This window comes from Canis lupus, chromosome X (assembly GCF_048164855.1).
Source record: "Canis lupus baileyi chromosome X, mCanLup2.hap1, whole genome shotgun sequence".
In the NCBI taxonomy this organism is placed as follows: Eukaryota; Metazoa; Chordata; class Mammalia; order Carnivora; family Canidae; genus Canis; species Canis lupus.
The window spans coordinates 72,005,076-72,032,459 of record NC_132876.1 but is presented as its reverse complement, the minus strand read 5'-3'; the positions used below and the strand labels follow the sequence as shown (position 1 = coordinate 72,032,459).

General features: G+C 38.6%; 1 protein-coding gene across 5 annotated transcripts in view; it reads right to left on the bottom strand.

The window, feature by feature from the left end:
• The window catches only part of OPHN1 (oligophrenin 1), a 526,199-nt gene that overhangs the window by 94,641 nt on the left and 404,174 nt on the right, over nt 1-27,384 (bottom strand). For all 5 annotated transcript variants that reach the window (XM_072817292.1, XM_072817295.1, XM_072817294.1 and 2 more), the window contains 3 exons: nt 26,175-26,259; nt 21,935-21,993; nt 20,677-20,782 (listed from right to left, as the gene is read on the bottom strand). In XM_072817292.1, the coding sequence (XP_072673393.1) occupies nt 20,677-20,782; nt 21,935-21,993; nt 26,175-26,259 (250 nt within the window). The remainder of the gene's footprint in view (nt 1-20,676; nt 20,783-21,934; nt 21,994-26,174; nt 26,260-27,384) is intronic.

Genomic DNA, 27,384 nt, shown 5'->3' with positions numbered 1-27,384 from the left:
TTGTTTGTTTCTTTGGTGTTGAGTTCAAGAAGTTCTTTATAGATCTTGGAAACTAGCCCTTTATCTGATACGTCATTTGCAAATATCTTCTCCCATTCTGTAGGTTGTCTTTTAGTTTTGTTGACTGTATCCTTTGCTGTGCAAAAGCTTCTTATATTGATGAAGTCCCAATAGTTCATTTTTGCTTTTGTTTCTTTTGCCTTCATGGATGTATCTTGCAAGAAGTTACTGTGGCCAAGTTCAAAAAGGGTGTTGCCTGTGTTCTCCTCTAGGATTTTGATGGAATCTTGTCTCATAATTTTTTTTATTTTTATATATACATTATATATATTAACTTTGGTTTCTGTTCATTGTATATTGTCTTATTTTTGTGTGTATATATATTTATATTTTTTCTTTCTTTTCTATTTTGAGATCTAGTTTCTTTTAACAAAAAGATCAAAATACACTAATGATCTAGTTCATTGTTTTGCTCTGTTTTACTTTTTGTTTGATTTTTCTTATTTTGTTTTCTTCTGTTTTTTATTTCTAGCCTTGTTATTATTTTTGTCTTTTCTCTCTCTCTTTTCTATTCTTTTCTGGATATAATGATGAGAGAGAGAAGCAGACCCCAAAAGAAAGAACAGGAGGAAGTACTCACTGCCAGAGATTTAATCAAAATGGGTATAAGTAAGATGGGGGAAGTAGAATACAAAACAACAATTATAGTGATATTAGCTGGGCTTGAAAAAAAGCATAAAAACACTAGAGAATTTCTTACTGTAGAAATAAAAGAACTAAAATTCTAATCAGGATGAAATTAAAAATGCTATTTAGAAACTCCAACAACTAGGACAAACAAGTGAGAAGAGAGAATCAGTAATATATAATATAAAATGATGGAAAATAAGGACGTCAAGAAAAAGAGAAAAACAACTACTGGATCACAAAGGGAAACTTCAAGATATCAGGGATACCACGAAATAATGTCTAAATAATAGAGGTTCCAGAAGATAAAGAGAGAGAGACAGAAGGGGGCAGAAGGTTTGAGAAAATTTTAGCTGAGAACTTCCCTAATTTGGGGAAGGAAACTGACATTCCAGTTCAGGAAGCACAGAGAACCCCCATCAAAATAAATAAAAATAGGTCAGCACCTCAACATATAATAGTGAAGCTTGCAAATTTTAGAGATAAAGAGAAAATCCTGAAAGCAGGTCTGACAAGAGGTCCTTAACCTACAACAGTAGAAACATAAGGCTGGAAGCAGCCCTGTCCACAGGGACCTGGCAGGCCAGAAAGGACTGGCATGATATATTCAATGTGCTAAATGGGAAAAAATATGCATCCAAGAATCCTTTATCCAGTAAGGCTGTCATTCAGACTAGAAGGAGAAATAAAGAGTATTCAGGACAAAAGAAAGCTAAAGGAATTTGTGAACACTAAACCAGCCCTGCAAGAAATATTAAAAGGATCCTCTGAGCAAGGAGAGAGCCCAAAAGTAACAAAGACCAGAAAGGAACAGAGATAATCTACAGAAACAGTGACTTTACAGGTATTACAATGGCACTAAATTCATTTCTTTCAATAATTACTCTGATGTAAATGGACTAAATGCTCCAATGAAAGACACGAGGTATCATACCGGTTAATAAAACAAGATTGATTGATATGTTGTCTCCAACAAACTGATTTTAGATAAAAACGCCCCTCCATATTGAAAGTACGGGGTGTAGAACCATGAATCATGCTAAAGGACATCAAAAGAAAGTTGGAGTAGAAATCGTTATATAAGACAAACTAGATTTTAAATAAAAGACTGTAATAGTTGAAGAAGGACACTATATCATAATAAAAGGGTCTATCCAACAAGACCTAACAAGTGTAAATATTTATTCCCCTATTAGGAGCAGCCAAAATATAAACTAATTAGTAACAAAATTTAAGAAACACATTGATAATAATACAATAATAGGAGGGGATTTTAACACCCCATTCACAACAAAGGACAAATCATATAAGCAAAATATCAACAAGAAACAAGGGCTTTAAATGACATATTGGACCAGATGGACTTCACAGATATATTCAGAGTATTTCATCCTAAAGCAAGAGAATACACTTCTTCTGGCGCAGACACGGAACATTTTCCAGTGTAGATCACATATTGAGTCACAAATTAGACCTCAGGGAAGCCTAGGTGGCTCAACAGTTGAGCATCTGCCTCTGGGTCAGGGCGTGATCCCATGGTCCGGGGATCGAGTCCCACATCGGGCTCCCTGCATGGAGCCTGCTTCTCCCTCTGCCTACATCTCTGCCTCTCTCTGTGTGTCTCTCATGAATAAATAAATTAATTAAAAAAAATCAGGTCTCAACTGGCACAGAAAGATCAAGATTATATTCTGCAAATTTTCAGACCACATTGGTCTGAAACTGGAACTCAATCACAACAGAAAATTTGCAAGGAACATAAGTACATGGAGGTTAAAGAAAATCCTACTGGGGAATGAATGGGTTAACCAGGAAACTAAGGAAGAATTTTTAAAAATACATAGAAACAAATGAAAATGAAAACATGAAAGTTCAGAACCTTTGGGATGCAGCAAAGGCAGGCCTAAGAGGGAAGTATATAGCAATAAAGGTCTTTCTCAATAAATAAGAAAAGTCTCATATAGACAAGCTAACTTTACACTTAAAGAACTGGAAAAACAACAGCAAAAAAGCCCTAAATTAATCAGGAGAAGAGACATACTAAAGATAAGAGTATAAATCTATGGTATAGATTAAAAACAAAGGAGAACAAATCAATGAAGCAAGGAGCTGGTTCTTTGAAAGAATTAATAAGATGAATAAACCCCTAGTCAAATTTATCAAAAAGAAAGGAGAAAGGACCCAAATAAATAAAATCAAGAATGAAAGAGGAGAGATCACAACTAAAACTGAAGAAACACAAATAAATATAAGAGACATTTATGAGCAATTCATATGCCAAAAAATTAGGCAATCTGGGAAAAAATATAGATGCATTCCTAGAAATATACAAACCACCAAAACTGAAACAGGAGGAAATAGAAAACCTGAACAGACCCATAACCAGCAAAGTATTTGAAGCAGTAATCAAAAATCTCCCAATAAATGATGCCAGGACCATATGGCCTCCCAAGGGAATTCTATCAAACATTCAAAGAAGAATCAATATCTATTTTTCTGAAGCTGTTTCAAAAAATAGAAATGGAAGGAAACCTTCCAAACTCATTCTATGAGGACAGCATTACCTTGATAACAAATCAAATACCTCACAAAAAAAGGAGAATTATAGATCAATATCCTTGATGAACATGGATGTAAAAATTCTCACCAAGATACTAGCTAGCTAATAGGATCTAACAGTATATTAAAAGGGTTATTCAGCATGACCAATGGAGATTTATTCCTAGACTAAAAGGGTGTTTCAACATTTACAAATCAATCAATGTGGTATAGCACATTAATAAAAGAAAGGACAAGAACCATATGATTCTCTTAATAGATACAGAAAAATCATTTGACAAATGCAGCAAAGTTTCTTGATAAAAACCCTCTGCCATGAAGGAATAGAGGGGAACATACCTCAAAATCATAAAAGTCATATATGAAAAACCTACAATGCATATCATCTTTAGCTCTGTTTTTTCCCTAAGGTCAGGAGCACAACAAGGATGTCCACTCTCACCAGTGTTGTTCAACATAGTACTGTAAGTCCTAGCCTCAGTAATCAGACAACAAAAAGAAATAAAAGGTATCCAAATCAGCAAGAGTAGTCAAAGTTTCACTCTTTGCAAATGACAAGCTATTCTATGTAGAAAATCCAAGATTCCATCCCAAAATTGCTACTTATACAGGAATTTGGAAAGTCTTGGGATACAAAATCAATGCACATAATTCACTTACGTTTCTATATACTAACAATGAGGCAGAAAGAGAAATCAAGGAATCGATCCAATTTGCAATTGCACCAAAAACAATAAAATACTTAGGAATAACTCTAATGAAAGAGGTATAGTATCTGTATTCTGAAAACTATAGAACACTTATGAAATTGAGAAAGTCAAAAAGAAGTGGAAAAACATTCTATGCTCATGGATTGGAAGAACAAATAGTGTTAAAATGTCCAAGCTACCCAAAGCAATCTACACATTCAATGCAATCCCTATCAAGATACCATCATCGTTTTTCACAGAGCTGGAACGAACAATCCAAAATTTGTATGGAACCAGAAAAGACCCTCAATAGCCAAAGGAATCTTGAAAAAGAAAATCAAAGCTGGAGACATCACAATTCCAGACTTCAAGCTGTATTACAAAGCTGTGATCATCAAGACAGTATGGTATTGGCACAAAAACAGACACATTGATCAATGGAGCAGAACAGAGAACCCAGAAATGGATCCTCAACTCTATGGTCAACTAATCTTTGTCAAAGTAGAAAAGAATATCCAATGGAAAAAAAGACATTCTCTTTAGCAGATCATGTTGGGACAATTGGACAGCCACAATCGAAGAATGGAACTAGAACACTTCCTTACCCCATACACAAAAATAAACTAAAAATGGATGAAAGACCTAAATGTGAGTCAGGAATCCATCAGAATCCTAGGAGAACCCTGGCAGCAACCTCTTTGATCTGGCCCACAGTAACCTCTTGCTAGACACATTTTCAAAGGCAAGGGAAATAAAAGTAAATGAACTACTGGGACTTCATCAAGATAAAAAGCTTTGGCACAGCAACGGAAATAGACAATGGAATGGGATAATCTTACAGAATGGGAGAATATATGTGCAAATGTCTTATCAGAAAATTGGCTAGTAACCAAAATGTATAAAGAACTTTGCAAACTCAACATCCAAAACCAAAAAATTTTGTCAAGAAATGGGTAGAAGAAATGAGTAGACATTTCTCCAAAGAAGATATACAAATGGGCAACAGACACAAGAAAAAATGCTCAACTTCAGTCAGCCTCAGGGAATTACTAATCAGAACCATAATGAGATCACCTCACACCAGTCAGAATGGCTAAAATTAACAATTCAGGAAACAACAGATGTTGGCAAGGATGTGGAAAAAGGGGAAAATTCTAACACTGTTGGTGGGAACATAAACTGGTACAACCACTCTGGAAAACAGTATGGAGGATTCTCAAGAAGTTACCTGCAATTAAACTGCTAGGTATGTATTGAAAGGATTCAAATAGAGTTATTTTAGGGGCACATGCAACCAAATGTTTATAACACCATAGCTACAATAGCCAAATATGGAAAAAGCCTATATTCCTCAAAAGAGGAATGTTTAAAGAAGTGATATATATATATATATAATGTAATATATATAATTATATATATAATATATATAATCGAAGTGCTATTATATATAATATATGTTATATATAATATATATAATTATATATATAAAACAATGTTAATATATAATTATTTATATAACATATATATAACATATAATATTATATATATTATATATATAATGGACTAAGCCATCAAAAAGAATGAAATCTTGGCATTTTCAGTGATGTGGATGGAACTAGAGGGCATTCTGCTAAACAAAATAAGTGATTTAGAATAAGACAAATATCAGATGATTTCATTCATATGTGGAATTTAAGAAAAAAAACAGATGAATATAGTGGAAGGGAATGAAAAATAAAATAAGATGAAATAGAGAGGGAGACAAACTATAAAAGAGTCTTAATCATAAGAAGCAAATTCGGGGTTGCTAGAAGGGCGGTGAGTGAGGGAGATGGCATAACTGGGTAATGGGGATTAAGGAGTACACTTGATATGAGTGGTCAGTGTTATATGACACTAATGAATCATTAAATTCTCCCTCTGAATACACTATATGTTAATTAAATTGAATTAATTGTTTTTAAATTGACATATCCCTAAGTAAAACTATGGAAAAGAAACTGAAGGTTGCTGGAGGGGAGGTAGGCGGGGAGTTGGGGTAACTGAGTGATGGGAATGAAGGAGGGCACATGATGTCAGGAACACTGGGTGTTATATGCAACTGATGAATTCCTGAAATCTATATCTGAAACTAATGATATTCTATGTGTTGGCTAATTCAATTTAAGTAAAAATTAAAAAAAAAATAAAATAAAAAAAGAAAAAGAAGACCTAAAAAAATAAAATCACAAATGACACGAGAGATTCCAATCAACACCAAAAAATAAAAAAAAATTATAAAAGAATATTATGAAAAAGAATATGTCAACAAATTGGACTATCTGGAAGAAACGGATAAATTCCTAGAAACATAAAATATTGGAGGTGGGGCAAGATGGCAGAGGAGTAGCACCCCCAAGTCACCTGTCCCTACCAACTTACCTAGATAACTTTAAAATCATCCTGAAGACCTACAAATTCGGCCTCAGATTTAAAGAGAGAACAGCTGGAATGCTACAGTGAGAAGAGTTCCCGCTTCTATCAAGGTAGGAAGATGGAAAAAAATAAATAAAAAAGCATCCATTGGGGAGGGGCCCCCTCGAGGAGCCAGGCTAAGGCTGGGCAGCAAGAGCCTCCAGGACAGGAAAGCCCAGTCCCGGTGAAACAGGAACTTTACTAATCTTCCTGGATGGAAAGGCGCTGGCAGGGAATTTGGGCAGGTTCCCAGGAGGGGCGGTTGAGCCCCCAAGTTCCCGGGGTCACTAACAAAGGAAGTGAGCCCACCCCGGGGGAGAGCGTGCCACACACCGCGCGGGCCAAGCTCTGTAAACGGTGGAGCACGTGCCCGGCAGGGTTCTGGGAGCAGCTCAGGCAGTGTCTCCAGCAGCGGCTCCGTGCAGAGAGGGCTGCGAGGACCCGGTAGTGTGATTCCAGCGGCGCAAGCCCCGGGGACCAAGGCACAGAGGGACACAGCCCAGGATCCGGTGCTACCCTTGGGACAGGCAGAGTCCTGGAGGACACAGGACAGCGAGGAAACTCCTGCCACCAGGTGGACCCAAGCTGTGCAGATCAGGGCCACATGCCCCTGGAGCATCCAGGCCCCTGCAGACTGGGAAACTGCAGTAGTTACTGCTGGAGCTGACTCCAGGGCTGGAGAGTTGGCCTCTGCCACGGATGTTCCTCCTGGTGTCACCTTGTGCCTGAGATTGAGTGGGGCCGCCAGGGAACAGGGGCCTCACAGGATAAACAGCTCCCACTGAACCATGCACCTGGCAGGGGGCGGGGCAGTTCCCCCAGGTGCACACACCTGAGAATCAGCACAGCAGGCCCATCACCCAGAAAAAGCTAGAAGGACAGGGGAAGAGTTTTTAACCAAGCAGTGCTGGAAAGCTCCAAGGGAAGTCGAGGGACATACAGTATATAAAATCAGAGGATAACCCTCCTTGTTTTTTGTTTGTTTGTTCGCCCCCCTTTTTTCCTTCCCCTTTTCCTTCCTTTTTCCAGTACAACTCGTTTTTAGCCACTCTACACTGAGCAAAATGACTACAAAGAACAACTCACCACAAAAGAAAGAATCAGAAATAGTACTCTCTGCCACAGAGTTACAGATTTTGGATTAAAATTCAATGTCAGAAAGCCAAATCAGAAGCACAATTATAAAGTTATTGGTGGCTCTGTAAAAAAGCATAAAGGAATCAAGAGACTTCATGACTGCAGAATTTAGATATAATCAGGCTGAAATTAAAAGTCAATTAAATGACATGCATCCAAACTGGAGGTCATAACGATGAGGGTTAATGAGGTAGAAGAACGAGTGAGTGACATAGAAGACAAGTTGATGGCAAGGAAGGAAGCTTAGGAAAAAAGAAAAACAAAAGATCATGAGGAAAGGTTAAAGGAAATAAATGACAGCCTCAGAAGGAAAAATCTACGTTTAATTGCGGTTCCCGAGGGCAGTGAAAGGGACAGAGGACCATAAAGTGTATTTGAACAAGTCATAATGAGAACTTCCTTAACTAAGGGAGGGAAACAGGCATTCAGATCCAGGAGATAGATTGCTCCTTAAAATCAATAAAAAAACATTCAACATCCCGACATTTCATAGTGAAACTTGCAAATTCCAAAGATAAAGAGAAGATCCTTAAAGCAGCAACAGACAAGAGATCCCTAACTTATACGGGGAGAAATATCAGATTAACAGCAGACCTTTCCACAGAGACCTGGCAGGCCAGAAAGGGCTGGCAGGATATATTCAGGGTCCGAAATGAGAAGAACCTGCAGGCAAGAATACTTTATCCAGCAAGGCTCTCATTCAGAATACAAGGAGATAAAGAGCTTCTAACATAGGCAGAAACTGAAAGAATCTGTGACCTCCAAACCAGCTCTACAAGAAATATTAAGGGGGACTCTGTAAAAGAAAGAGGAAGTCCAAGGAAACAATCCACAAAAACAGGGACTGAATAGGTATCATGATGACACTAAATTCGTATCTTTCAAAAGTAACTGTGAACATGAATGGGCTTAATGACCCCATCAAAAGGCGCAGGGTTTCAGACTACATATAAAAGCAAGACCCATCTATTTGCTGTCTACAAGAGACTCATTTTAGACCTAAGGACACCTACAACCTGAAAATGAAAGGTTGGAACCATTTACCATTCAAATGGCCCTCAAAAGAAAGCAGGGGTAGCCATCTTTATATCAGACAAACTAAAGTTTATCCCAAAGACGGTAGTAAGAAATGAAGGGGCACAATATATCATATATAAAGGATCTATCCAACAAGAGGACCTAACAATCATGAATATTTATGCCGTGAAAGTGGGAGCTGCCAAGTGTATCAATCAATTAATAACCAAAGTTAAGGCATATTTAGATAATAATACACTTATACTTGGTGACTTGAATATAGCGCTTTCTACAATCAACAGGTATTCTAAGCACAACATCTCCAAAGAAACAAGAGCTTTAAATGATACACTGGACTAGATGGATTTCACAGATATTTACAGAACTTTATATCCAATCGCAACTGAACACACATTCTTCTCAGGTGCACATGGAACTTTCTCCAGAATAGAACACAACTGGGTCACAAATCAGGTCTTAACCGATACCAAAAGATTGTGATCGTCCCCTGCATGTTTTCAGACCATAATCCTTTGAAACAAGACTAAATCACAAGAAGAAGTTTAGGATTTCTAACAAGTGGAGGTTAAGGACCATCCTGCTAAAAGATGAAAGGGTCAACCAGGAAATCAGGGAAGAATTAAAAAGATTCATGGAAACTAATGAGAATGAAGATACAACCATTCAAAATCTTTGGGATGCAGCAAAAGCAGTCCTGAGGGGAAATACATCGCAATACAAGCATCCATCCAAAAACTGTAAAGAACTCAAATGCAAAAGCTAACCTTGCCCCTAAAGGAGCTTGAGAAAAAAACAGCAAATAGATCCTACACCCAGCAGAAGTTAATAAAGATTCGAGCCGAACTCAATGAAATGGAGACCAGAAGAACTGTGGAACAGATTAACAAAACCAGGAGTTGGTTCTTTGAGAGAATTAATAAGAAGGATAAACCATTAGCAAGCCTTATTAAAAAGAAGAGAGAAAAGGCTCAAATTAATAAAATCATGAGTGAGAAAGGAGAGATCACCACCAATACCAAGGAAATAAAAACGATTTTAAAAATTTATTATGAGCAGCAATACGCCAATAAATTAGGCAATCTAGAAGAAATGGACACATTTCTGTAAAACCAAACTACCAAAACTGGAACAGGAAGAAATAGAAAACCTGAACAGGCCGATAACCAGGGAGGAAATTGAAGCATTCATCAAAAACCTCCCAAGCCACAAAAGTCCAGAGCCAGACGGCTTCCCAGGGGAATCCTATCAAACGTTTAAAGAAGAAACCATACCTATTCTACTAAAGCTGTTCGGAAAGATAGAAAGAGATGGAATACATCCAAACTCGATCTATGAGGCCAGCATCACCTTAATTCCAAAACCAGACAAAAACCCCACCAAAAAGTAGAAGTATAGACCAATATCCCTGATGAACACCGATGCAAAAATTATCAACAAGATAGTAGCCAATATGAGCAGAAGAGTTAGCTCAGCTATTTAGCGCCGCCTTCAGCCCAGGGTGTGATCCTGGGGACCTGGGATCGAGTCCCATGTCGGGCTCCCTGCAAGGAGCCTATTCTCCATCTGCCTGTCTCTGTCTCTGTCTGTCTGTCTCTCTCTCTGAGTGTGTCTCTCATGAATAAAGAAATCTTAAAAAAAAGATACAAGCCAATAGGATCCAATAGAACATTAAGAAGATTATTCACCATGACAAAGTGGGATTTATCCCCGGGATGCAAGGCTGCTTCAGCACTCCTAAAGCAATCACTGTGATTGATTATATCAGCAAGAGAAAAAAACAAGAATCATATGATCATCTCAATAGATGCAGAGAAAGCATTTGACAAAATACAGCATCCATTCCTGATCAAAACTCTTCAGAGTGTAGGGATAGAGCGCACATTCCTCAACATCTTTTTTTTAATAATAAATTTATTTTTTATTGGTGGTCAATTGGCCAACATACAGAATAACACCCAGTGCTCATCCCATCAAGTGCCCCCCTCACTGCCCGTCACCCATTCATCCCCACCCCCTGCCCTCCTCCCCTTCCACCACCCCTAGTTCGTTTCCCAGAGTTAGGAGTCTTTATGTTCTGTCTCCCTTTCTGGTATTTCTTACCCATTTCTTCTCCCTTCCCTTCTATTCCCATTAACTATTATTTATATTCCCCAAATGAATGAGAACATATAGTGTTTGTCCTTCTCCGATTGACTCATTTCACTCAGCATAACACCCTCCAGTTCCATCCACGTTGAAGCAAATGGTGGGTATTTGTCGTTTCTAATGGCTGAGTAATATTCATTGTATACATAAAGCACATCTTCTTCATCCATTCATCTTTCGATGGACACAGAGGCTCCTTCCAGAGTTTGGCTATTGTGGACATTGCTGCTATAAACATCGGGGTGCAGGTGTCCCAGCATCTCATTGCATCTGTATCTTTGGGGTAAATCCCCAGCAGGGCAATTGCTGGGTCGTAGGGCAGATCTATTTTTAACTCTTTGAAGAACCTCCACACAGTTTTCCAGAGTGGCTGCACCAGTTCACATTCCCACCAAGAGGGCAAGAGGATTCCCTTTTCTCCGCGTCCTCTCCAACATTTGTGGTATCCTGCCTTGTTAATTTTCACCATTCTCACAGGCGTGAGGTGGTATCTCATTGTGGTTTTGATTTGTATTTCCCTGATGGCAAGTGATGTGAAGCATTTTCTCGTGTGCGTGTGGCCATGTCTATGTCTTCCTCTGTGAGATTTCTGTTCATGTCTTTTGCCCAATTCATGATGGATTGTTTGTTTCTTTGCTGTTGAGTTTAATAAGTTCTTCAGAGATCTTGGAAACTAGCCCTTTATCTGATACGCCATTTGCAAATATCTTCTCCCATTCTGTAGGTTGTCTTTTAATTTTGTTGGCTGTATCCTTTGCTGTGCAAAAGCTTCTTATCTTGATGAAGTCCCAGTAGTTCATTTTTGCTTTTGTTTCTTTTGCCTTCGTGGATGTATCTTGCAAGAAGTTACTGTGGCCAAGTACAAAAAGGGTGTTGCCTGTGTTCTCCTCTAGGACTTTGATGGAATCTTGTCTCACATTTAGATCTTTCATCCATTTTGAGTTTATCTTTGTGTATGGTGCAAGAGAGTGGTCTCGTTTCATTCTTCTGCATGGGGATGTCCAATTTTCCCAGCACCATTTATTGAAGAGACTTTTTTCCAGTGGATAGTCTTTCCTCCTTTGTCGAATATTAGTTGACCATAAAGTTGAGGGTCCACTTCTAGATTCTCTATTCTGTTCCATTGATCTATATGTCTGTTTTTGTGCCAGTACCACACTGTCTTGATGACCACAGCTTTGTAGTACAACCTGAAATCTGGCATTGTGATGCACCCAGATATGGTTTTCTTTTTTAAAATTCCCCTGGCTATTCGGGGTCTTTTCTGATTCCACACAAATCTTAAAATAATTTGTTCTAACTCTCTGAAGAAAGTCAATGGTATTTTGATAGGGATTGCATTAATCGTGTAAGTTGCCCTGGGTAACATTGACATTTTCACAATATTAATTCCTCCAATCCATGAGCATGGAATATTTTTCCATCTCTTTGTGACTTCCTGAATTTCTTTCAGAAGTGTTCTATAGATTTGGGGTATAGATCCTTTACCTCTCTGGTTAGGTTTATTCCTAGGTATCTTATGCTTTGGGGTGCAATTTTGGAGAATGTTCCAGGATGTAAAGTTCTGTAGATATCTGTGAAATCCATCTGGTTCAGTGTATCATTTAAAGCTCTCGTTTCTGGGGCAGCCCCAGTGGCTCAGCAGTTTAGCGCTGCCTTCAGCCCAGGGCGTGATGCTGGAGACCAAAGATCGAGTCCCACGTCGGGCTCCCCACGTGGAGCCTGCTTCTCCCTCTGCCTGTGTCTCTGCCTCTCTCTCTCTCTCTCTCTGTCATGAATAAATAAATAAAATCTTAAAAAAAATAAATAAAGGTCTCGTTTCTTTGGAGATATTGTGTTATGAGACCTATCGAGTGTAGAAAGCGCTAGACTGAAGTCACCAAGTATAAGTGTATTATTATCTAAGTATGTCTTAACTTTGGTTATTAATTGATTGATACATTTGGCAGCTCCCACATTTGGGACATATATATTGAGGATTGTTAAGTACTCTTGTTGGATAGATCCTTTAAGTATGAGATAGTGTCCCTCTTCATCTCTCACTACAGTCTTCGGTGTCAATTTTAGTTTATCTGATATAAGGATGCCTACCTGTGCTTTTTTTGAGGACCATTTGAATGGTAAATGGTTCTCCAACCTTTCATTTTCAGGCTGTAGGTGTCCTTCTGTCTAAAATGAGTCTCTTGTAGACAGCAAATAGATGGGTCCTGCTTTTTTATCCAGTCTGACACCCTGCGCCTTTTGATGGGGTCATTAAGCCCGTTCATGTTCACAGTTACTATTGAAAGATATGAGTTTAGTGTCATCATGATATCTCCTCAGTCCTTGTTTTTGTGGATTGTTCCACTCAACTTCTTCTTAAAGGGGAATTTTAAGAGTCCCCCTTAAAATTTCTTGCAGAGCTGGTTTGGAGGTCACATATTCTTTCAGTTGCTGCCTGTCTTGGAAGCTCTTTATCTCTCCTTCCATTTTGAATGAGAGCCTTGCTGGATAAAGTATTCTTGGTTGCATGTTTGTCTCATTTAGGACCCTGAATATATCCTGCCAGCCCTTCCTGGCAGGCCAGGTCTCTGTGGAGAGGTCTGCTGTTACCCTAATACTCCTCCCCATAAAAGTCAGGGATTTCTTGTCTGCTTTAAGGACCTTCTCTTTATCTTTGGAATTTGCAAGCTTCAATATTAAATGTCGAGGTGTTGAACGGTTTTTATTGATTTTAGGGGGAGATCTCTCTATTTCCTGGATCTGAATGCCCGTTTCCCTCCCATATTAGGAAAGTTTTCATCTATGATTTGTTCAAATACATATTCTGGACCTCTGCCCCTTTTGGCGCCCTCGGGAACCCCAATTAAATGTAGGTTTTTCTTCCTCAGGCTGTCACTTATTTCCCTTAATCTATCCTCATGGTCTTTTAATTGTTTGTCTCTTTTTTCCTCAGTTTCCCTCTTTGCCATCAACTTGTCTTCTATGTCACTCACTCCTTCTTCCACCTCGTTAAACCTTGTCGTTAGGACTTCTAGTTTGGATTGCATCTCATTCCATTGATTTTTAATTTCTGCCTGATTAGCTCTAAATTCTGTAGTCATGAAGTCTCTTGAGTCCTTTATGCTTTATTCTAGAGCCACCAGTAGCTGTATAATAGTGCTTCGGAATTGGCTTTCTGACATTGATTCGTAATACAGATTTTGTAACTCTGTGGGAGAGAGAACTGCTTCTGTTTCTTTCTTTTGAGGTGAGGTTTTCCTTCTAGTCATTTTGCTCAGTGCAGAGTGGCCAAAAAGAAGTGTTGGAAAAGGAGAAAAAGAGAGGAGAGAAAGAAGGAAAGAAAAGAGAGAAAGAAAAAAGAAAAAAGGAAGAAAAAAAGAAAAAAAGAGAAGAAAAAGAGAAAAAAAGGGCGGGGGAAGCAAACAGTAATCAAAAAGCAAAAAAATAAAAATAAAAATAAAAATAAAGAAAAAGAAAAAAAAAAAAAAACCATGGGGAGTATCTTCTGATTCTGTATGCTTAAGTCCCTTGAATTCCCCTGGAACTTGTCAGTCTAGCTAGTCTTCTGGGAGAGGGCCCTGTTGTGGTGATTTTCAGGTGTTAGCACTTGGGGGAGCTGCTCTGCCCCCTGCCTGGTGCAGGGCTCAGTGGGGGTTGTTTACCCCATGAGGCCCCAGGAGGAACAACCACAGTGGCGGCGGCCAGCTCTGGAGCCCTGGATTCAGCTCCTGCAGTAACTACAGAGCTCTCCGCCTGCAGGGGCCTGGATGCTCTGGGGCGGGGCGGCTGATCTGCTCAGCTCGGGGCAGGAGCGTCCTTGCTGTCCTGGTCCCTCCTGGCCTCTGCCTGTTCCAGGGGGGAGGTCGGATCCTGGGCTCAGTCCCCAGCGACCTGTGCTCCCGGGCCTGCTCTGTTGAGATTCGTGCTCCCTGCCACCGAGCAGCCCCCTCCGCGGAGCCGCCGCCCAAGCCCCTCCAAGCTGCTACGGGGTCCAGCCGTGTGCGCGCTGCAGCCCTTTAGGGAGTTCCCACACTCTCCCCGGAGCGCAGGTGTCTGTTAGTGTCCCAGGCAGCCTGAGGGCATCCCCGCACTCCTGGGGTCTTTCTCTAACTCCTTGGGAGTGCCTCCTGCCCGGGAAGATTGGTGAAGCTCCTGCTTCTCTGGGTTGGTGCTTCCCTGTCTTGGGGGGCACTCGCCGGCCTTAGCCCGGCTCCTCTTGGGGCCCCTCCCCCTTGGATGCCTTTTGTTTCTTTATTTCTTTTTTCCCCGTCTTCCTACCTTGATGGAAGCATCAACTCTTCACACTAGCATTCCAGCTGTTCTCTCTTTAAATCTCAGGCCAAATTCATAGATTTTCAGGATGATTTGAAGGTTATCTAGGTAATTTGGTGGGGACAGGTGACTTGGGGACCCTACTCTTCCACCACCTTGCCCCTCCCTCTCTCCCCCTCAGCATCTTAAAAGCCATCTACGAAAGGCCCACAGCAAATATCATTCTCAATGGGGAAGCACTGGGAGCCTTTCCCTTAAGATCAGGAACAAGACAGGGATGTCCACTCTCACCACTGCTATTCAACAGAGTACTAGAAGTCCTAGCCTCAGCAATCAGACAACAAAAAGAAATAAAAGGCATTCAAATTGGAAAATAAGAAGTCAATCCCTCCCTCTTCGCTGATGACATGATACTTTACGTAGAAAACCCAAAAGATTTGCTGTCTATAGGAGACTCATTTTAGACCTAAGGACACCTATAGCCTGAAAATGAAAGGTTGGAGAACTATTTACCATTCAAACGGTCCTCAAAAGAAAGCAGGGGTAGCCATCCTCATATCAGATGAATTAAAGTTTATCCCAAAGACGGTAATAAGAGATAAAGAGGGACAGTATATAATACTTAAAGGATCTATCCAACAAGAGGACCTAACAATCATGACTATTTATGTCCCGAATGTGGGAGCTGCCAGGTGTAGCAATCAATTAAAAACCAAAGTTAAGACATAGATAATAATACACTTATACTTGGTGACTTGAACACAGCACTTTCTGTAATCCAAAGATCTTTTAAGCACAATATCTCCAAAGACACAAGAGCTTTAAATGATACACTGGACCAGAAGGATTTCACAGATATTTACAGAACTTTACATCCAAACCCAACTGAATACACATTCTTCTCACGGGCACATGGAACTTTCTCCAGAATAGATGACATACTGGGTCACAAATCAGGTCTTAACCAATACCAAAAGATTGGGATCGTCCCCTGCATGTTTTCTGACCATAATGCTTTGAAACTAGAACAAAACCACAAGAAGAAGTTTGGAAGGATTTCAAATTCGTGGAGTTTAAAGACCATACTGCTAAAAGATGAATGGGTCAGCCTGAAAATCAGAGAAGAATTAAAAAGATTCATGGAAAATAATGAGAATGAAGATACAACCGTTCAAATCTTTGGGATACAGCAAAAGCAGTCCTGAGGGGGTAATATATCGCAATACAAGCATCCATTCAAAAACTGGAAATAACTCAAATGCAAAAGCTAACCTTGCACCTAAAGGAGCTGGAGAAATTACAGCAAATAAAACGTTCACCCAGCAAAGAAGAGAGTTAATAAATGCTGGAGCAGAACTCAATGAAATAGAGACCAGAAGAAGTGTGGAACAGATTAACAGAACCAGGAGTTGGTTCTTTGTTTTTTTTTTTTTTTTTTTTTTTTATTCTTTGAAAGGATTAGTAAGATAGAGAAAAAATTAGCCAGCCTTATTAAAAAGAAGAGAGAAAAGGCTCAAATTAATAAAATCATGAATGAGAAGGGAGAGATCACCACCAACACCAAGGAAATAAAAACGATTTTAAAAACTTATTATGAGCAGCAATACGCCAATAAATTAGGCAATCTAGAAGAAATGGACACATTTCTGGAAAACCACAAACGACCAAAACTGGAACAGGAAGAAATAGAAAACCTGAACAGGCTGAACAGGCTGATAACCAGGGAGGAAATTGAAGCAGTCATCCAAAACCTCCCAAGACACAAAAGTCCAGGGGAAGATGGCTTCCCTGGGGAATCCTATCAAACGTTTAAATAAGAAACCATACCTATTCTACTAAAGCTGTTCCGAAAGACAGAAAGAGATAGAATACTTCCAAACTCAATTTATGAGGCCAGCATCACCTTAATTCCAAAACCAAAGACCCCACCAAAAAGGAGAATTATAGATCAATATCCCTGAGGTACACATATGCAAAAATTCTCAACAAGGTACTAGCCAATAGGATCCAACAATACATTAAGAAGATTATTCACCATGACCAAGCGGGATTTATCCCCAGGATGCAAGTGTGGTTCAACACTCGTAAAACAATCACTGTGATAGATCATATGAGCAAGAGAAAACACAAGAAGCATATGATCCTCTCAATAGATGCAGAGAAAGCATTTGACAAAATACAGTATCCATTCCTGATCAAAACTCTTCAGAGTGTAGGGATAGAGGGAACATTCCTTAGCATCTTAAAGTCCACCTACGAAAGGCCCACAAAAAATATCATTCTCAATGGGGAAGCATTGAGAGCCTTTCCCCTAAGATCAGGAACATAACAGGGATGTCCACTCTCACCACTGCTATTCAACAGAGTACTAGAAGTCCTAGCCTCAGCAATCAGGCAACAAAAAGAAATAAAAGGCATTCAAATTGGCAAAGAAGAAGCCAAACTCTCCCTTTTCGCAGATGACAGGATAGTGTACAGAGAAAACCCAAAAGACTCCTCCCTAAGATTGCTAGAACTGACAGCAATTTGGCAGTGTGTCAGGATACACAATCAATGCCCAGAATTCAGTGGCATTTCTATACACTAACAATGAGACTGAAGAAAGAGAAATGAAGGAGTCAATCCCATTGAAAATTGCACCAAAAGCAGAAGATACCTAGGAATACACCTAACTGAAGAGGTAAAGGATCTATACCCTAAAAACTACAGAAAACTTCTGTAAGACATTGAGGAAGACACAAAGAGATGGAAAAATATTCCATGCTCATGGATTGGAGGAATTAATATTGTGAAAATGTCAATGCTACCCAGGGCAACTTACACGATTAATGCAATCCCTATCAAAATACCATGGACTTTCTTCAGATAGTTGGAACAAATCATCTTAAGATTTGTGTGGAATCAGAAAAGACCCCGAATAGCCAGGGGAATATTAAAAAAGAAAACCATAGCTGGGGGCATCACAATGCCAGATTTCAGGTTGTACTACAAAGCTGTGGTCATCAAGACAGTGTGGTACTGGCACAAAAACAGACACATAGATCAATGGAACAGAACAGAAAATTCAGAAGTGGACCCTCACCTTTATGGTCAACTAATATTCGACAAAGCAGGAAAGACTATCCACTGGAAAAAAGACATTCTCTATAATAAATGGTCCTGCAAAAATTGGACATCCACATGCAGAAGAATGAAACTAGACCACTCTCTTTCACCATACACAAAGATAAACTCAAAATGGATGAAAGATCTAAATGTGAGACAAGATTCCATCAATATCCTAGAGGAGAACACAAGCAACACTCTTTTTGAACTTGTCCACAGCAACTTCTTGCAAGCTACATCCATGAAGGCAAGAGAAACAAAAGCAAGAAAGAATTATTGGTATTTCATCAAGATTAGAAGCTTCTGCACAGCAAAGAAACAGTCAACAAAACTCAAAGACAACCTACCGAATGGGAGAAGATATTTGCAAATGACGTAGCAGATAAAGGGCTAGTATCCAAGATCTATAAGGAACTTATTAAACTCAACAGCAAAGAAACAAACAATCCAATCATGAAATGGGCAAAAGACATGAACAGAAATCTCACAGAGGAAGATTTAGAGCATGGCCAACAAGCACATGAGAAAATGCTCCGCATGACTGGCCATCAGGGAAATACCAATCAAAACCACAATGAGATACCACCTCACACCAGTGAGAATGGTGAAAATTAAAAAGACAGGAAACAACAAATGTTGGAGAGGAAGTGGAGAAAGGTGAACCCTCTTGTCCTGTTGGTGGGAATGTGAACTGGTGCAGCCACTCTGGAAAACTGTATGGAGGTTCCTCAAAGAGTTAAAAATAGATCTGCCCTACGACCCAGCAATTGCACTGCTGGGGATTTACCCCAAAGATACATATGCAGTGAAACGCCGAGACACCTGCATCCCAATGTTTATAGCAGCAATGTCCGCAATATCCAAACTGTGGAAGGAGCCTCGGTATCCATCGAAAGATGAATGGATAAAGAAGATGTGGTCCATGTATACAATGGAATATTACTCAGCCTTTAGAAATGACAAATACCCACCATTTGCTTCGACGTGGATGGACCTGGAGAGTATTATGCTGAGTGAGATAAATCAATTGGAAAAGGACAAACATTATATGATCTCATTCATTTGGGGAATATAACATTTAGTGAAAGGGAATAAAGGGAAAGCAGAAAAAAATGAGTGAAAATATCAGTGAGGGTGACAAAATATGAGAGACACCTACTTCTGGGAAATGGACAAGGGGTAGTGGTAGGGGAGGTGGGTGGGTGGTTGGGGTGACTGGGTGATGGGCACTGAGGGGGGCACTTGGCAGGATGAGCACTGTGTGTTATGCTATATGTTGGCAAATTGAACTCTATTTTAAAAAATTAAAAAGAAAAAGAATCAGTGATAATGTGGAACTCAAACCCAATTTCTCTTTCCCCTAGGGCAACTTCAAATTAATATAAAAATGATTATGTGCTGATTTTTGTACTTTCACTGAGAATATCACAAATTTTGGGAAGAAATTGCCTCTTAATGATCTTTATTAGCCCAAATTACAAATACTGACAATAAATATAAAAGGCATCCTCTTCTTAACTCTGCCTATTTATCTACATTGTGTCTTTTATGCTCGTTTGTTATAGAAGCATTAAAAAAAACATAGAATGTGAGAGCTGCATTGAATATTTGTGATGTCTCATTATGTCACAGCAAAACCTGAGATCCAGAGATGTAAAATTTATCACAGGGGGAGGCCAGGAGGACCATTTAGCCTGGAGTCTCACTTTCACTAAGGGCTCCAAGTTTAGGTATTTGAGATATTCTCCAAAACGTTTGATTACTGCATTTTTGCATGATGATGGCTTTATTTTGAAAAATAGACACATGTAAAATTCATTGCAATTTTTCTAAGCTTGTTGTCTCATTTTGTACTTTTTAATATATACCAGGAGATGCCTTGAGAGTGACCTTCCCATGATTGTCAAGAAACCTAGTAGCAGAACTGACACCAGAACCCAGATTTGCTAATCCATAGTCAGAGTGCTTTCTGCTACACCATACTGCTTCATAAGAGCCAGTTGCTGGCCTTTTATAAGTTAAGTTAATTCATCTTTATCTACAAATTTGAATCCTCTGTCCAAAAAGAACCACCCACACCACTTAAACTCACCAGTTCATCACTAGGCCTACTCTCTCTAATACTGTCTTTTCTCCCTGCCATACCCAAGCAAACAGTTGACCACCATCTTAATAATAAGTCCCATTTCTTGAGAATCTCCTATGTGCTATGCACTTTATCTGTGTTAATTCACATCCATAAAACAATCCTGCAATACTATTTTCATTTTACGGATGACTGAACAGAGAGAGGCTAAGAGAGGTTTATCTAAGATTATGCAGCTAAATAAATGGTATACCTGGAATTTAAAACCAAGTTTATCTGACTGCAAACTGTGCGTTCTGCCCACTTTACCTAATATTACTCTTTAACTCATGCATAATGACTCTGGGAGGACATATATAAGGATCAAGGCAAAATCACCTTCTTTATAGAGCATTCAGCTTGTCAAGAATAAAACAGCTGGTAGCTGGGATTTAATGATCTGACAGACACTTTCTCTGCAGTTCTACCCTGTCGGCCAGTCCTCTAATAGAAACTCTTCCTGAAAACCCAGAAGCTACTTACTTGACCAAATGTCTTATAAGAAGTTCCAGCATCTCTCGGTTCTTTTCAGGTAGCTTATATACCAGGGAGTGAATGGCTCCCAGGCGGTAATCCAGGTTGTCAGACTCTGAGAGAGAACAGAGAGAGATAGTTTTGCCTTTTGGGCAACTGGATCAATCAAACTTTCATATATACACACAAACATACACACACACACACACACACACACACACACAATCAGAAACACAGAGAGATGAAATGAAACAGAGATAAACAGGTACAGAGAAACAATGGCAATGAGAGACCAAGAAAAAAAAGACACTGAGATGGAGAGAAAGACAAAGAGACCAAAATGCAAAAAGAGGGATAAAAACAAAGAAATAGGCCTAGAAAAAATGAAAAACAAAAAGAAGAGAGATCAGAAAGACAAGAACATAAGACCATTTCTGAGGAAGTCATAGTTCTAGGTACATCAGGATGTTCTAAAGTTCCACATGTAAACTTCCATTGGAAACTCTTGCCCATCCATCTTTTTGTGGTGCTGGGACATATACTGCTACCTCTAGGTTTATGTAAAAATCACTGAGACAGCTCAGAGTAAGGATCAAAGGTCCCATTCCTCAACAACAATTCATTATGAGGTCAAGTCCTCTGAATATTTTCCTGCACACCACAGACAGCACAGAGTAGTAGAAGGGCCATGTAGAGATAGGGAGGGATACTCATACAGTGGCTTTAGCCAAAACTTTTAATACTTCTTCAGCTGCCAAGTTTTGGGTTGATTCTATATGCCTTATTCCTTGTGGAATGCTTCACCTTCACTTTCAGTTTTATCATCTAGAAAATATGATTCTAGCACTAATAGATTAGGAGTAATAATTCATTCACAGCACAAATGGAAAGCATTTGAAAAGGAAAAGTTATGAAAAAAGCTAAAACAGCAACTATAATGGAACCATTTTGCTGTTCCCTAGTTATGTGAGCCAATGCTCTTCTTGTTCTGATGAAAGAGGCACAGTTGATAAAGCCTTCTCATCTGTCACATCCCTCATGTTAGCCAGTTTTCTCCAATTTACTCAACCTACATTGATTTATGGAAAATAGTGAAACACTTTAGCTAGACAGCAAGCAAGAATACTCTCACTTGGAAGTGGATGAAATCTATGGATAGGTTTGTTTTTCCCCCCTCACTTTCTCTCAAGAAATTTTCTAGGTTCATTGCCGTGAACATCATTAAGAAGTGAAGACAACACAATTAACTAGTAACATAAATACTTACTGGCAGCAGAGACCAGATCTTTGTGAAGTCTATAGGTCATGACAGGTTCAGAAAGATTCCTGAAATTAATGAAGACTGTAAGTTCCTTTGGGGAGGAAATAACCAGGCATTGTATTTTCAGTTCCGCGGGCAGCAAGGCTTAAGTTTCTGATCCCTATTGCTTAGTGTGACTACATGCATTTCTCTCTTCACCTGAAACTTTGTCAGAGGGATGTTAGTTACCTGAAACTTTGTCAGAGGAATGTTAGTTACTAGTTACTTACTAGTAATTCAATAAAATACCTGCAAAAGTATAGGCCAATTGGTCTGGCAAGGTCTGTAATTAATTCCCAAAAGTGAAAGGAGTCACAAACCAGTCCTGAAAAATTCCATAGTGGACCCACTCTGAATGCTGCTATAAAGTCCTCACAGTTTGATAGTTCCTTAGTTTTCAAACTGTGAGATGGAGCAGTTATCCAAATCCCAGTTTAATATAAGAGGAGAAAATTGAGGCCCAAAAGATTTCTTTATTTAGTAAAAAAAAAAATATTGGCTGAGCACCTACATTACTTGAGATTGTGCCAGATATTTGGGATCCAGAGATGAGTAAGATAGACCCCAAACCTTCAAGGAGCTAACAGTCTAGTTGAGAAGCATGCCATATACAAAATTTGCAATGTAAAAGGATGAATGTGATGATAAAATAAAGTTAGGTGGTGGTGGCTCGGAAAAAAATATAATCCCCTTATAATAATAGTAAATGCTTCACTGTTCTAAGTGATTTGCATATATTTATTTACTATTTTAATCCTCATGACAACCATGTAACATATTGCTATTATCTCCATTTTATAAATGGGGAAACTGAAGTTCAGAAAAGTTAAATAATTCATCCAAGGCCTCATATAGCCAGTAAGTGACAGAACTAGGCAGTCTGTCCTGAGTCTATGCTCTTAATCACTGTTATACTTACTGTTTCCCACTGCTATTATTGTAGCAGTTAAGAGATAATAAAGGCCTAAACAAAAATAGTGGCATCGGAGATAGAAAGAAATGATGAAGTAAATTATTTAAAAGACATTAAAGACAGAACTTCTTTAAATGATTGGGTATACTGGTGAGGGAGAAGTCATCTGATTTGGGATACTGGATGGAACAGAAATGGATTCAGAAGGAAGTGGAGATGCTAAGCCAGAGGGACTTTTGGGGTAACCAAAGGGAGAGGTCTATTAGGTAGATGGATAGAATGCCCTTCCAGATCTGAGAAGTAAATAAGAAAATCACAAACCTAGGTGAATGGTTAAAACCACAGAACAGATACCACTGCTCAAGGAGAGATGGCCAACTCATAGCCAACAGCTACATGAGGCTCTCCATGTATTATTTGTCCAGAATAGTATATAAAAAAGAAATGGAATTGTATCATTATCAGACTATAAGAAATTGAGGTATTTCACATAAAAATCTGTATTTTCTCCCTCTCTTGAAAAAATTGAAAGATCTGGCTATATTGGGCCTATATGGTTATTTGTGGAAGTAAATAATATTGCTGATTATATATAAACAAAGGGACCATCATGCAAATACAGGTTCAATAAGCAATGTTTTAATATGAAAGTACTCCACTTCATTCATTTTTCATGTCCTGGTCCCTGTGGATATTTGAATTTTACATCCCTCTGTTATAGTAAAAAGAGAAGAGAATCCTGGGAAATATCAGGTAGAAAGTTCACAAAGAAGACTGCTAAAAATGGCCAAAAAGGTATGAGGAAAGCCAAAAGCAAGTGATAAAGTAGAATCCAAAAGAGGAGAAAGTTTCAAGGAGGACTTGTTAACAGCTTCAAATGCTACAAAAAAAAAAAAAAACTTCAAGTAAGTTAAAGACTGATAATTGTCCATTGTGTTTATAATTGAGGGAATAACTAGTGATCTTGGCAAGAGCAGTGGCAGTAGAGCAGAGTTGGGAGGGAGATTGAAATGGGAGCAAACTGGGAAGTTAAGAAGTAGAGACCCTGAGTGTATATTACTTCATATACTGAAGCTTGGAGAAGAAGGCATGAAGTATCTGCCTATTAGGCAATCTCATCAAGCTCCTGCCTTCCAATTATCATCTATATTATCAATGATTCACAAATCTTTAGCTCAAGCTCAAAATTCTTCTCTGAATTCATTCTCATATAGGTAGTTGCTGACTTAATATCTTGCCCCAATTTCTTCAGGGAACCCAAATTTGACATATCTAAAGCCCAACTTGTCATCTCACTTACATCTAGTCTTTTTCTTCTGTTTCTCAAATCTGTAAATGTATGGCCACCATTTGGATGTATGGGCCAGAAACATGGACGTAACTCCTTGATCTCCATCTCCCATTCTCAGATATAAATTTATTCATTAAATTTCTTGAATATGCTTACTTCCACAATCTATACTGCTACTCCCTAGCTCAAGCAGAAGCATCATTTCTTTCATGGACCACAGCAATAGCCTACTAATTGGTTTCTACCTCTACCTATTTTGATTCCCTCTAATAGATCTCTATTTTTTTTTAATTTTTTTAAAATTTATTTATTTATTTATTTATGATAGTCAGAGAGAGAGAGAGAGAGAGAGAGAGGCAGAGACACAAGCAGAGGGAGAAGCAGGCTCCATGCACCGGGAGCCCGATGTGGGATTCGATCCCGAGCAATCTCTATTTTTTAATGAAAATCTCATCATGTAATCTGCTTAGAATCTCTCAATTCATTCTCATTCCTTTTAAAATAAATCCGACTCCAATTCTTACAATGACCCATATGATCTTGCATGATCTGGCTCTTAATATCTCTCCCTCGCTCTGTCAATACTCTGTCTATACTGGTAGATGTGGTTTCTTGATGGTGTCATTCTCTCTTGTGCTTCAAGGCCTTTGCATATTCAATTCTCTCTGTCTGGAACTGCCTCCTCTCAGCTAACTCCAAGTTATAATTCAAACCTCAGTTCAAACAACAACCAGAATATATGCCTTCATAGCACCTTGCACCTTTTCTTCAGAGTACTTATTATGGTTTGTTATATTTGTATGATTATTTGTTTTTTTTCTGCCCTCCTAACTGGATTATAACCTTTTAAAATCCAGAGACCATATCTATTCAGAACCATATGCCTACTGCCCAGCATTACTGTCAATGCTGGGCAGAACCAATGCCTACTGTCAATTTCCTCATCTGTAAAATTAGTATGATACCACCTACTGTAATACGATTGTAAATATATACATATATATATAATCAATGTGAACAACTAAAACACTGCTTAGCACAGAATAAACCCTCTAACAATAGTACATTTCTTCTTTGCAGATGCCAGATAAACACTCCTGGAAAGAGCATTCATGTTTATATAAAGTTCTAAGATGATACTATAGCAGAAGGTCATTTAACAGCAATATACGGGACCCAACTTCTTTTGGATTAATGATATTCAAGTATCTATCCTAAATTCCCAAAGAGTAAAATAATTGAAAAAAAAAAGACATTTAGTAAATAAATTATGGTACATACCATTGGACATAAAGAATGGTAAGAAATGAATGAGTTTAAAAAGTATATGTCCCCCCTAAAAAAGTATATGTCCCAAATAATTTTGCATAATATAAATTTATGCCATTGAACTAAACGATATATTTATTACCACTGTGCATCATCAAATTTTGCTGCTAAGGTAAATTTTGTTTTCCTATTATTGTCATTTCATTCAGTTCTAACATTTGTATGGTTGTATTTTCCTGGTTTTTTAAGAATTTCTATTATATAGAATAAAGCATGAAATATGACACATAACACATGAACACATATTATGTTTGTATAAATACAATTTAATATTTCAAAATAATTATTCAACAATACATGTTTTTTTTTTTCAACAATACATGTTAACAAACTTGAATTATCCTATGTTCTGTTGTCACATTGTGACATCACTCTGTGCACAACGGCAAAATTTCCATTAATTTAAGGGTATGATTTTAAAAATAAACATTTTCTCCAAGAAATCATTTTTCAATAATAATTCTTCTATTTTGATGCTTCACTTGCCTAAATTCCCGGATTAAAGGTCTTCTAATGCACATTCTTTTTTCATGGAAATCCTTTTCACTCTTTTTCTTCAGCAATCCTATCTAATCTCCTGATACTGTGACCACATAAGCTCCAATCTCCATCCAAATTTCATTTAATTTCATTTCGACAATGAAAAACAAAGTCTCAAATTGTATCAGGCATACCTGAGGTAGAATTTCAAAGAGCTGGTTATTGTCTTAATATCCCAGTCACTAATATGAAAATCAACATCTCCTGGGCATTTAGGATCTATTTTGAGGAAAAAGGAAAAAAAGGAAAAAAGTTAATGCTCCAAAACTTCTTAATTTTTACCCTTTTAAAGGAAAAATAAAGTGGGACACCCAAGTGGTGCAGTGAGTTAATCATCAGACTCTTGGTTTCTGCTTGGGTCATGATCTCAGGGTCATGGGATAGAGCCTAGGGTTGGGCTCTGTGCTCAGTGCAGAGTATGCTTGGAACCCTTTCTCCATCTTGCTCTGCCCCTCCCACTATTCTCTCTCTCTCTAAAGTAAATAAGTAAAATATTTAAAAAAGAAAAAGAAAGTACATTATATTTTAAAAAGATAGTTACTCTACCCAGTTTTCAAGAGATGAAAATTCTGTACCACAAACACATCTCTGATGTCTCAAAAATCCCCTTGCATTCCAGACAGGCATGTAAGAAGCTTGGAAATAATTTCTTCCACCCAAATAATAAGAAAAAAAGTATAAAAAACTGAAAATCAACTCTGCTTAAACCCATCAGAGAACTGAGGTCATAAACAAACTACTGTACTAAAAACCAAAGAGAGACAGGCAGATCTAGGAAAAAAAAACTTATTACAGCAGAGGCCCAGGAGCAGAAAACTCCTTGGGAACCACTACAGGGTTGGAAAAACTTAATCTGCAATTGATAAATTGCTGGAAACTCAGTGTGGACAAGTTTGAGAGCTAAAAATTATAAGGGGGCCAGGGAGACTTGCATTCTTTTGTGAATTTTACCTCCAGGAGTCCTATCAGGTTGTCACAGTAAAGATCTGAGAAAAATTCACTCATGTTTCTGTGCTTCTTTTTATTAAAAGAAAGGACAGGGATCCCTGGGTGGCGCAGCGGTTTAGCGCCTGCCTTTGGCCCAGGGCGCGATCCTGGAGACCCAGGATCGAATCCCACGTCAGGCTCCCTGCATGGAGCCTGCTTCTCCCTCTGCCTATGTCTCTGCCTCTCTCTCTCTGTGATGACTATCATAAATAAATAAAATTAAAAAAAAAAAAAGAAAGGACAAGAACCATATGACCCTCTCAATAGATGCAGAAAAAACATTTGACAAAATACAGCATCCTTTCTTGGTTAAAAAACTCTCAGCAGTGTAGGGATAGAGGGAACATGGCTCAATAT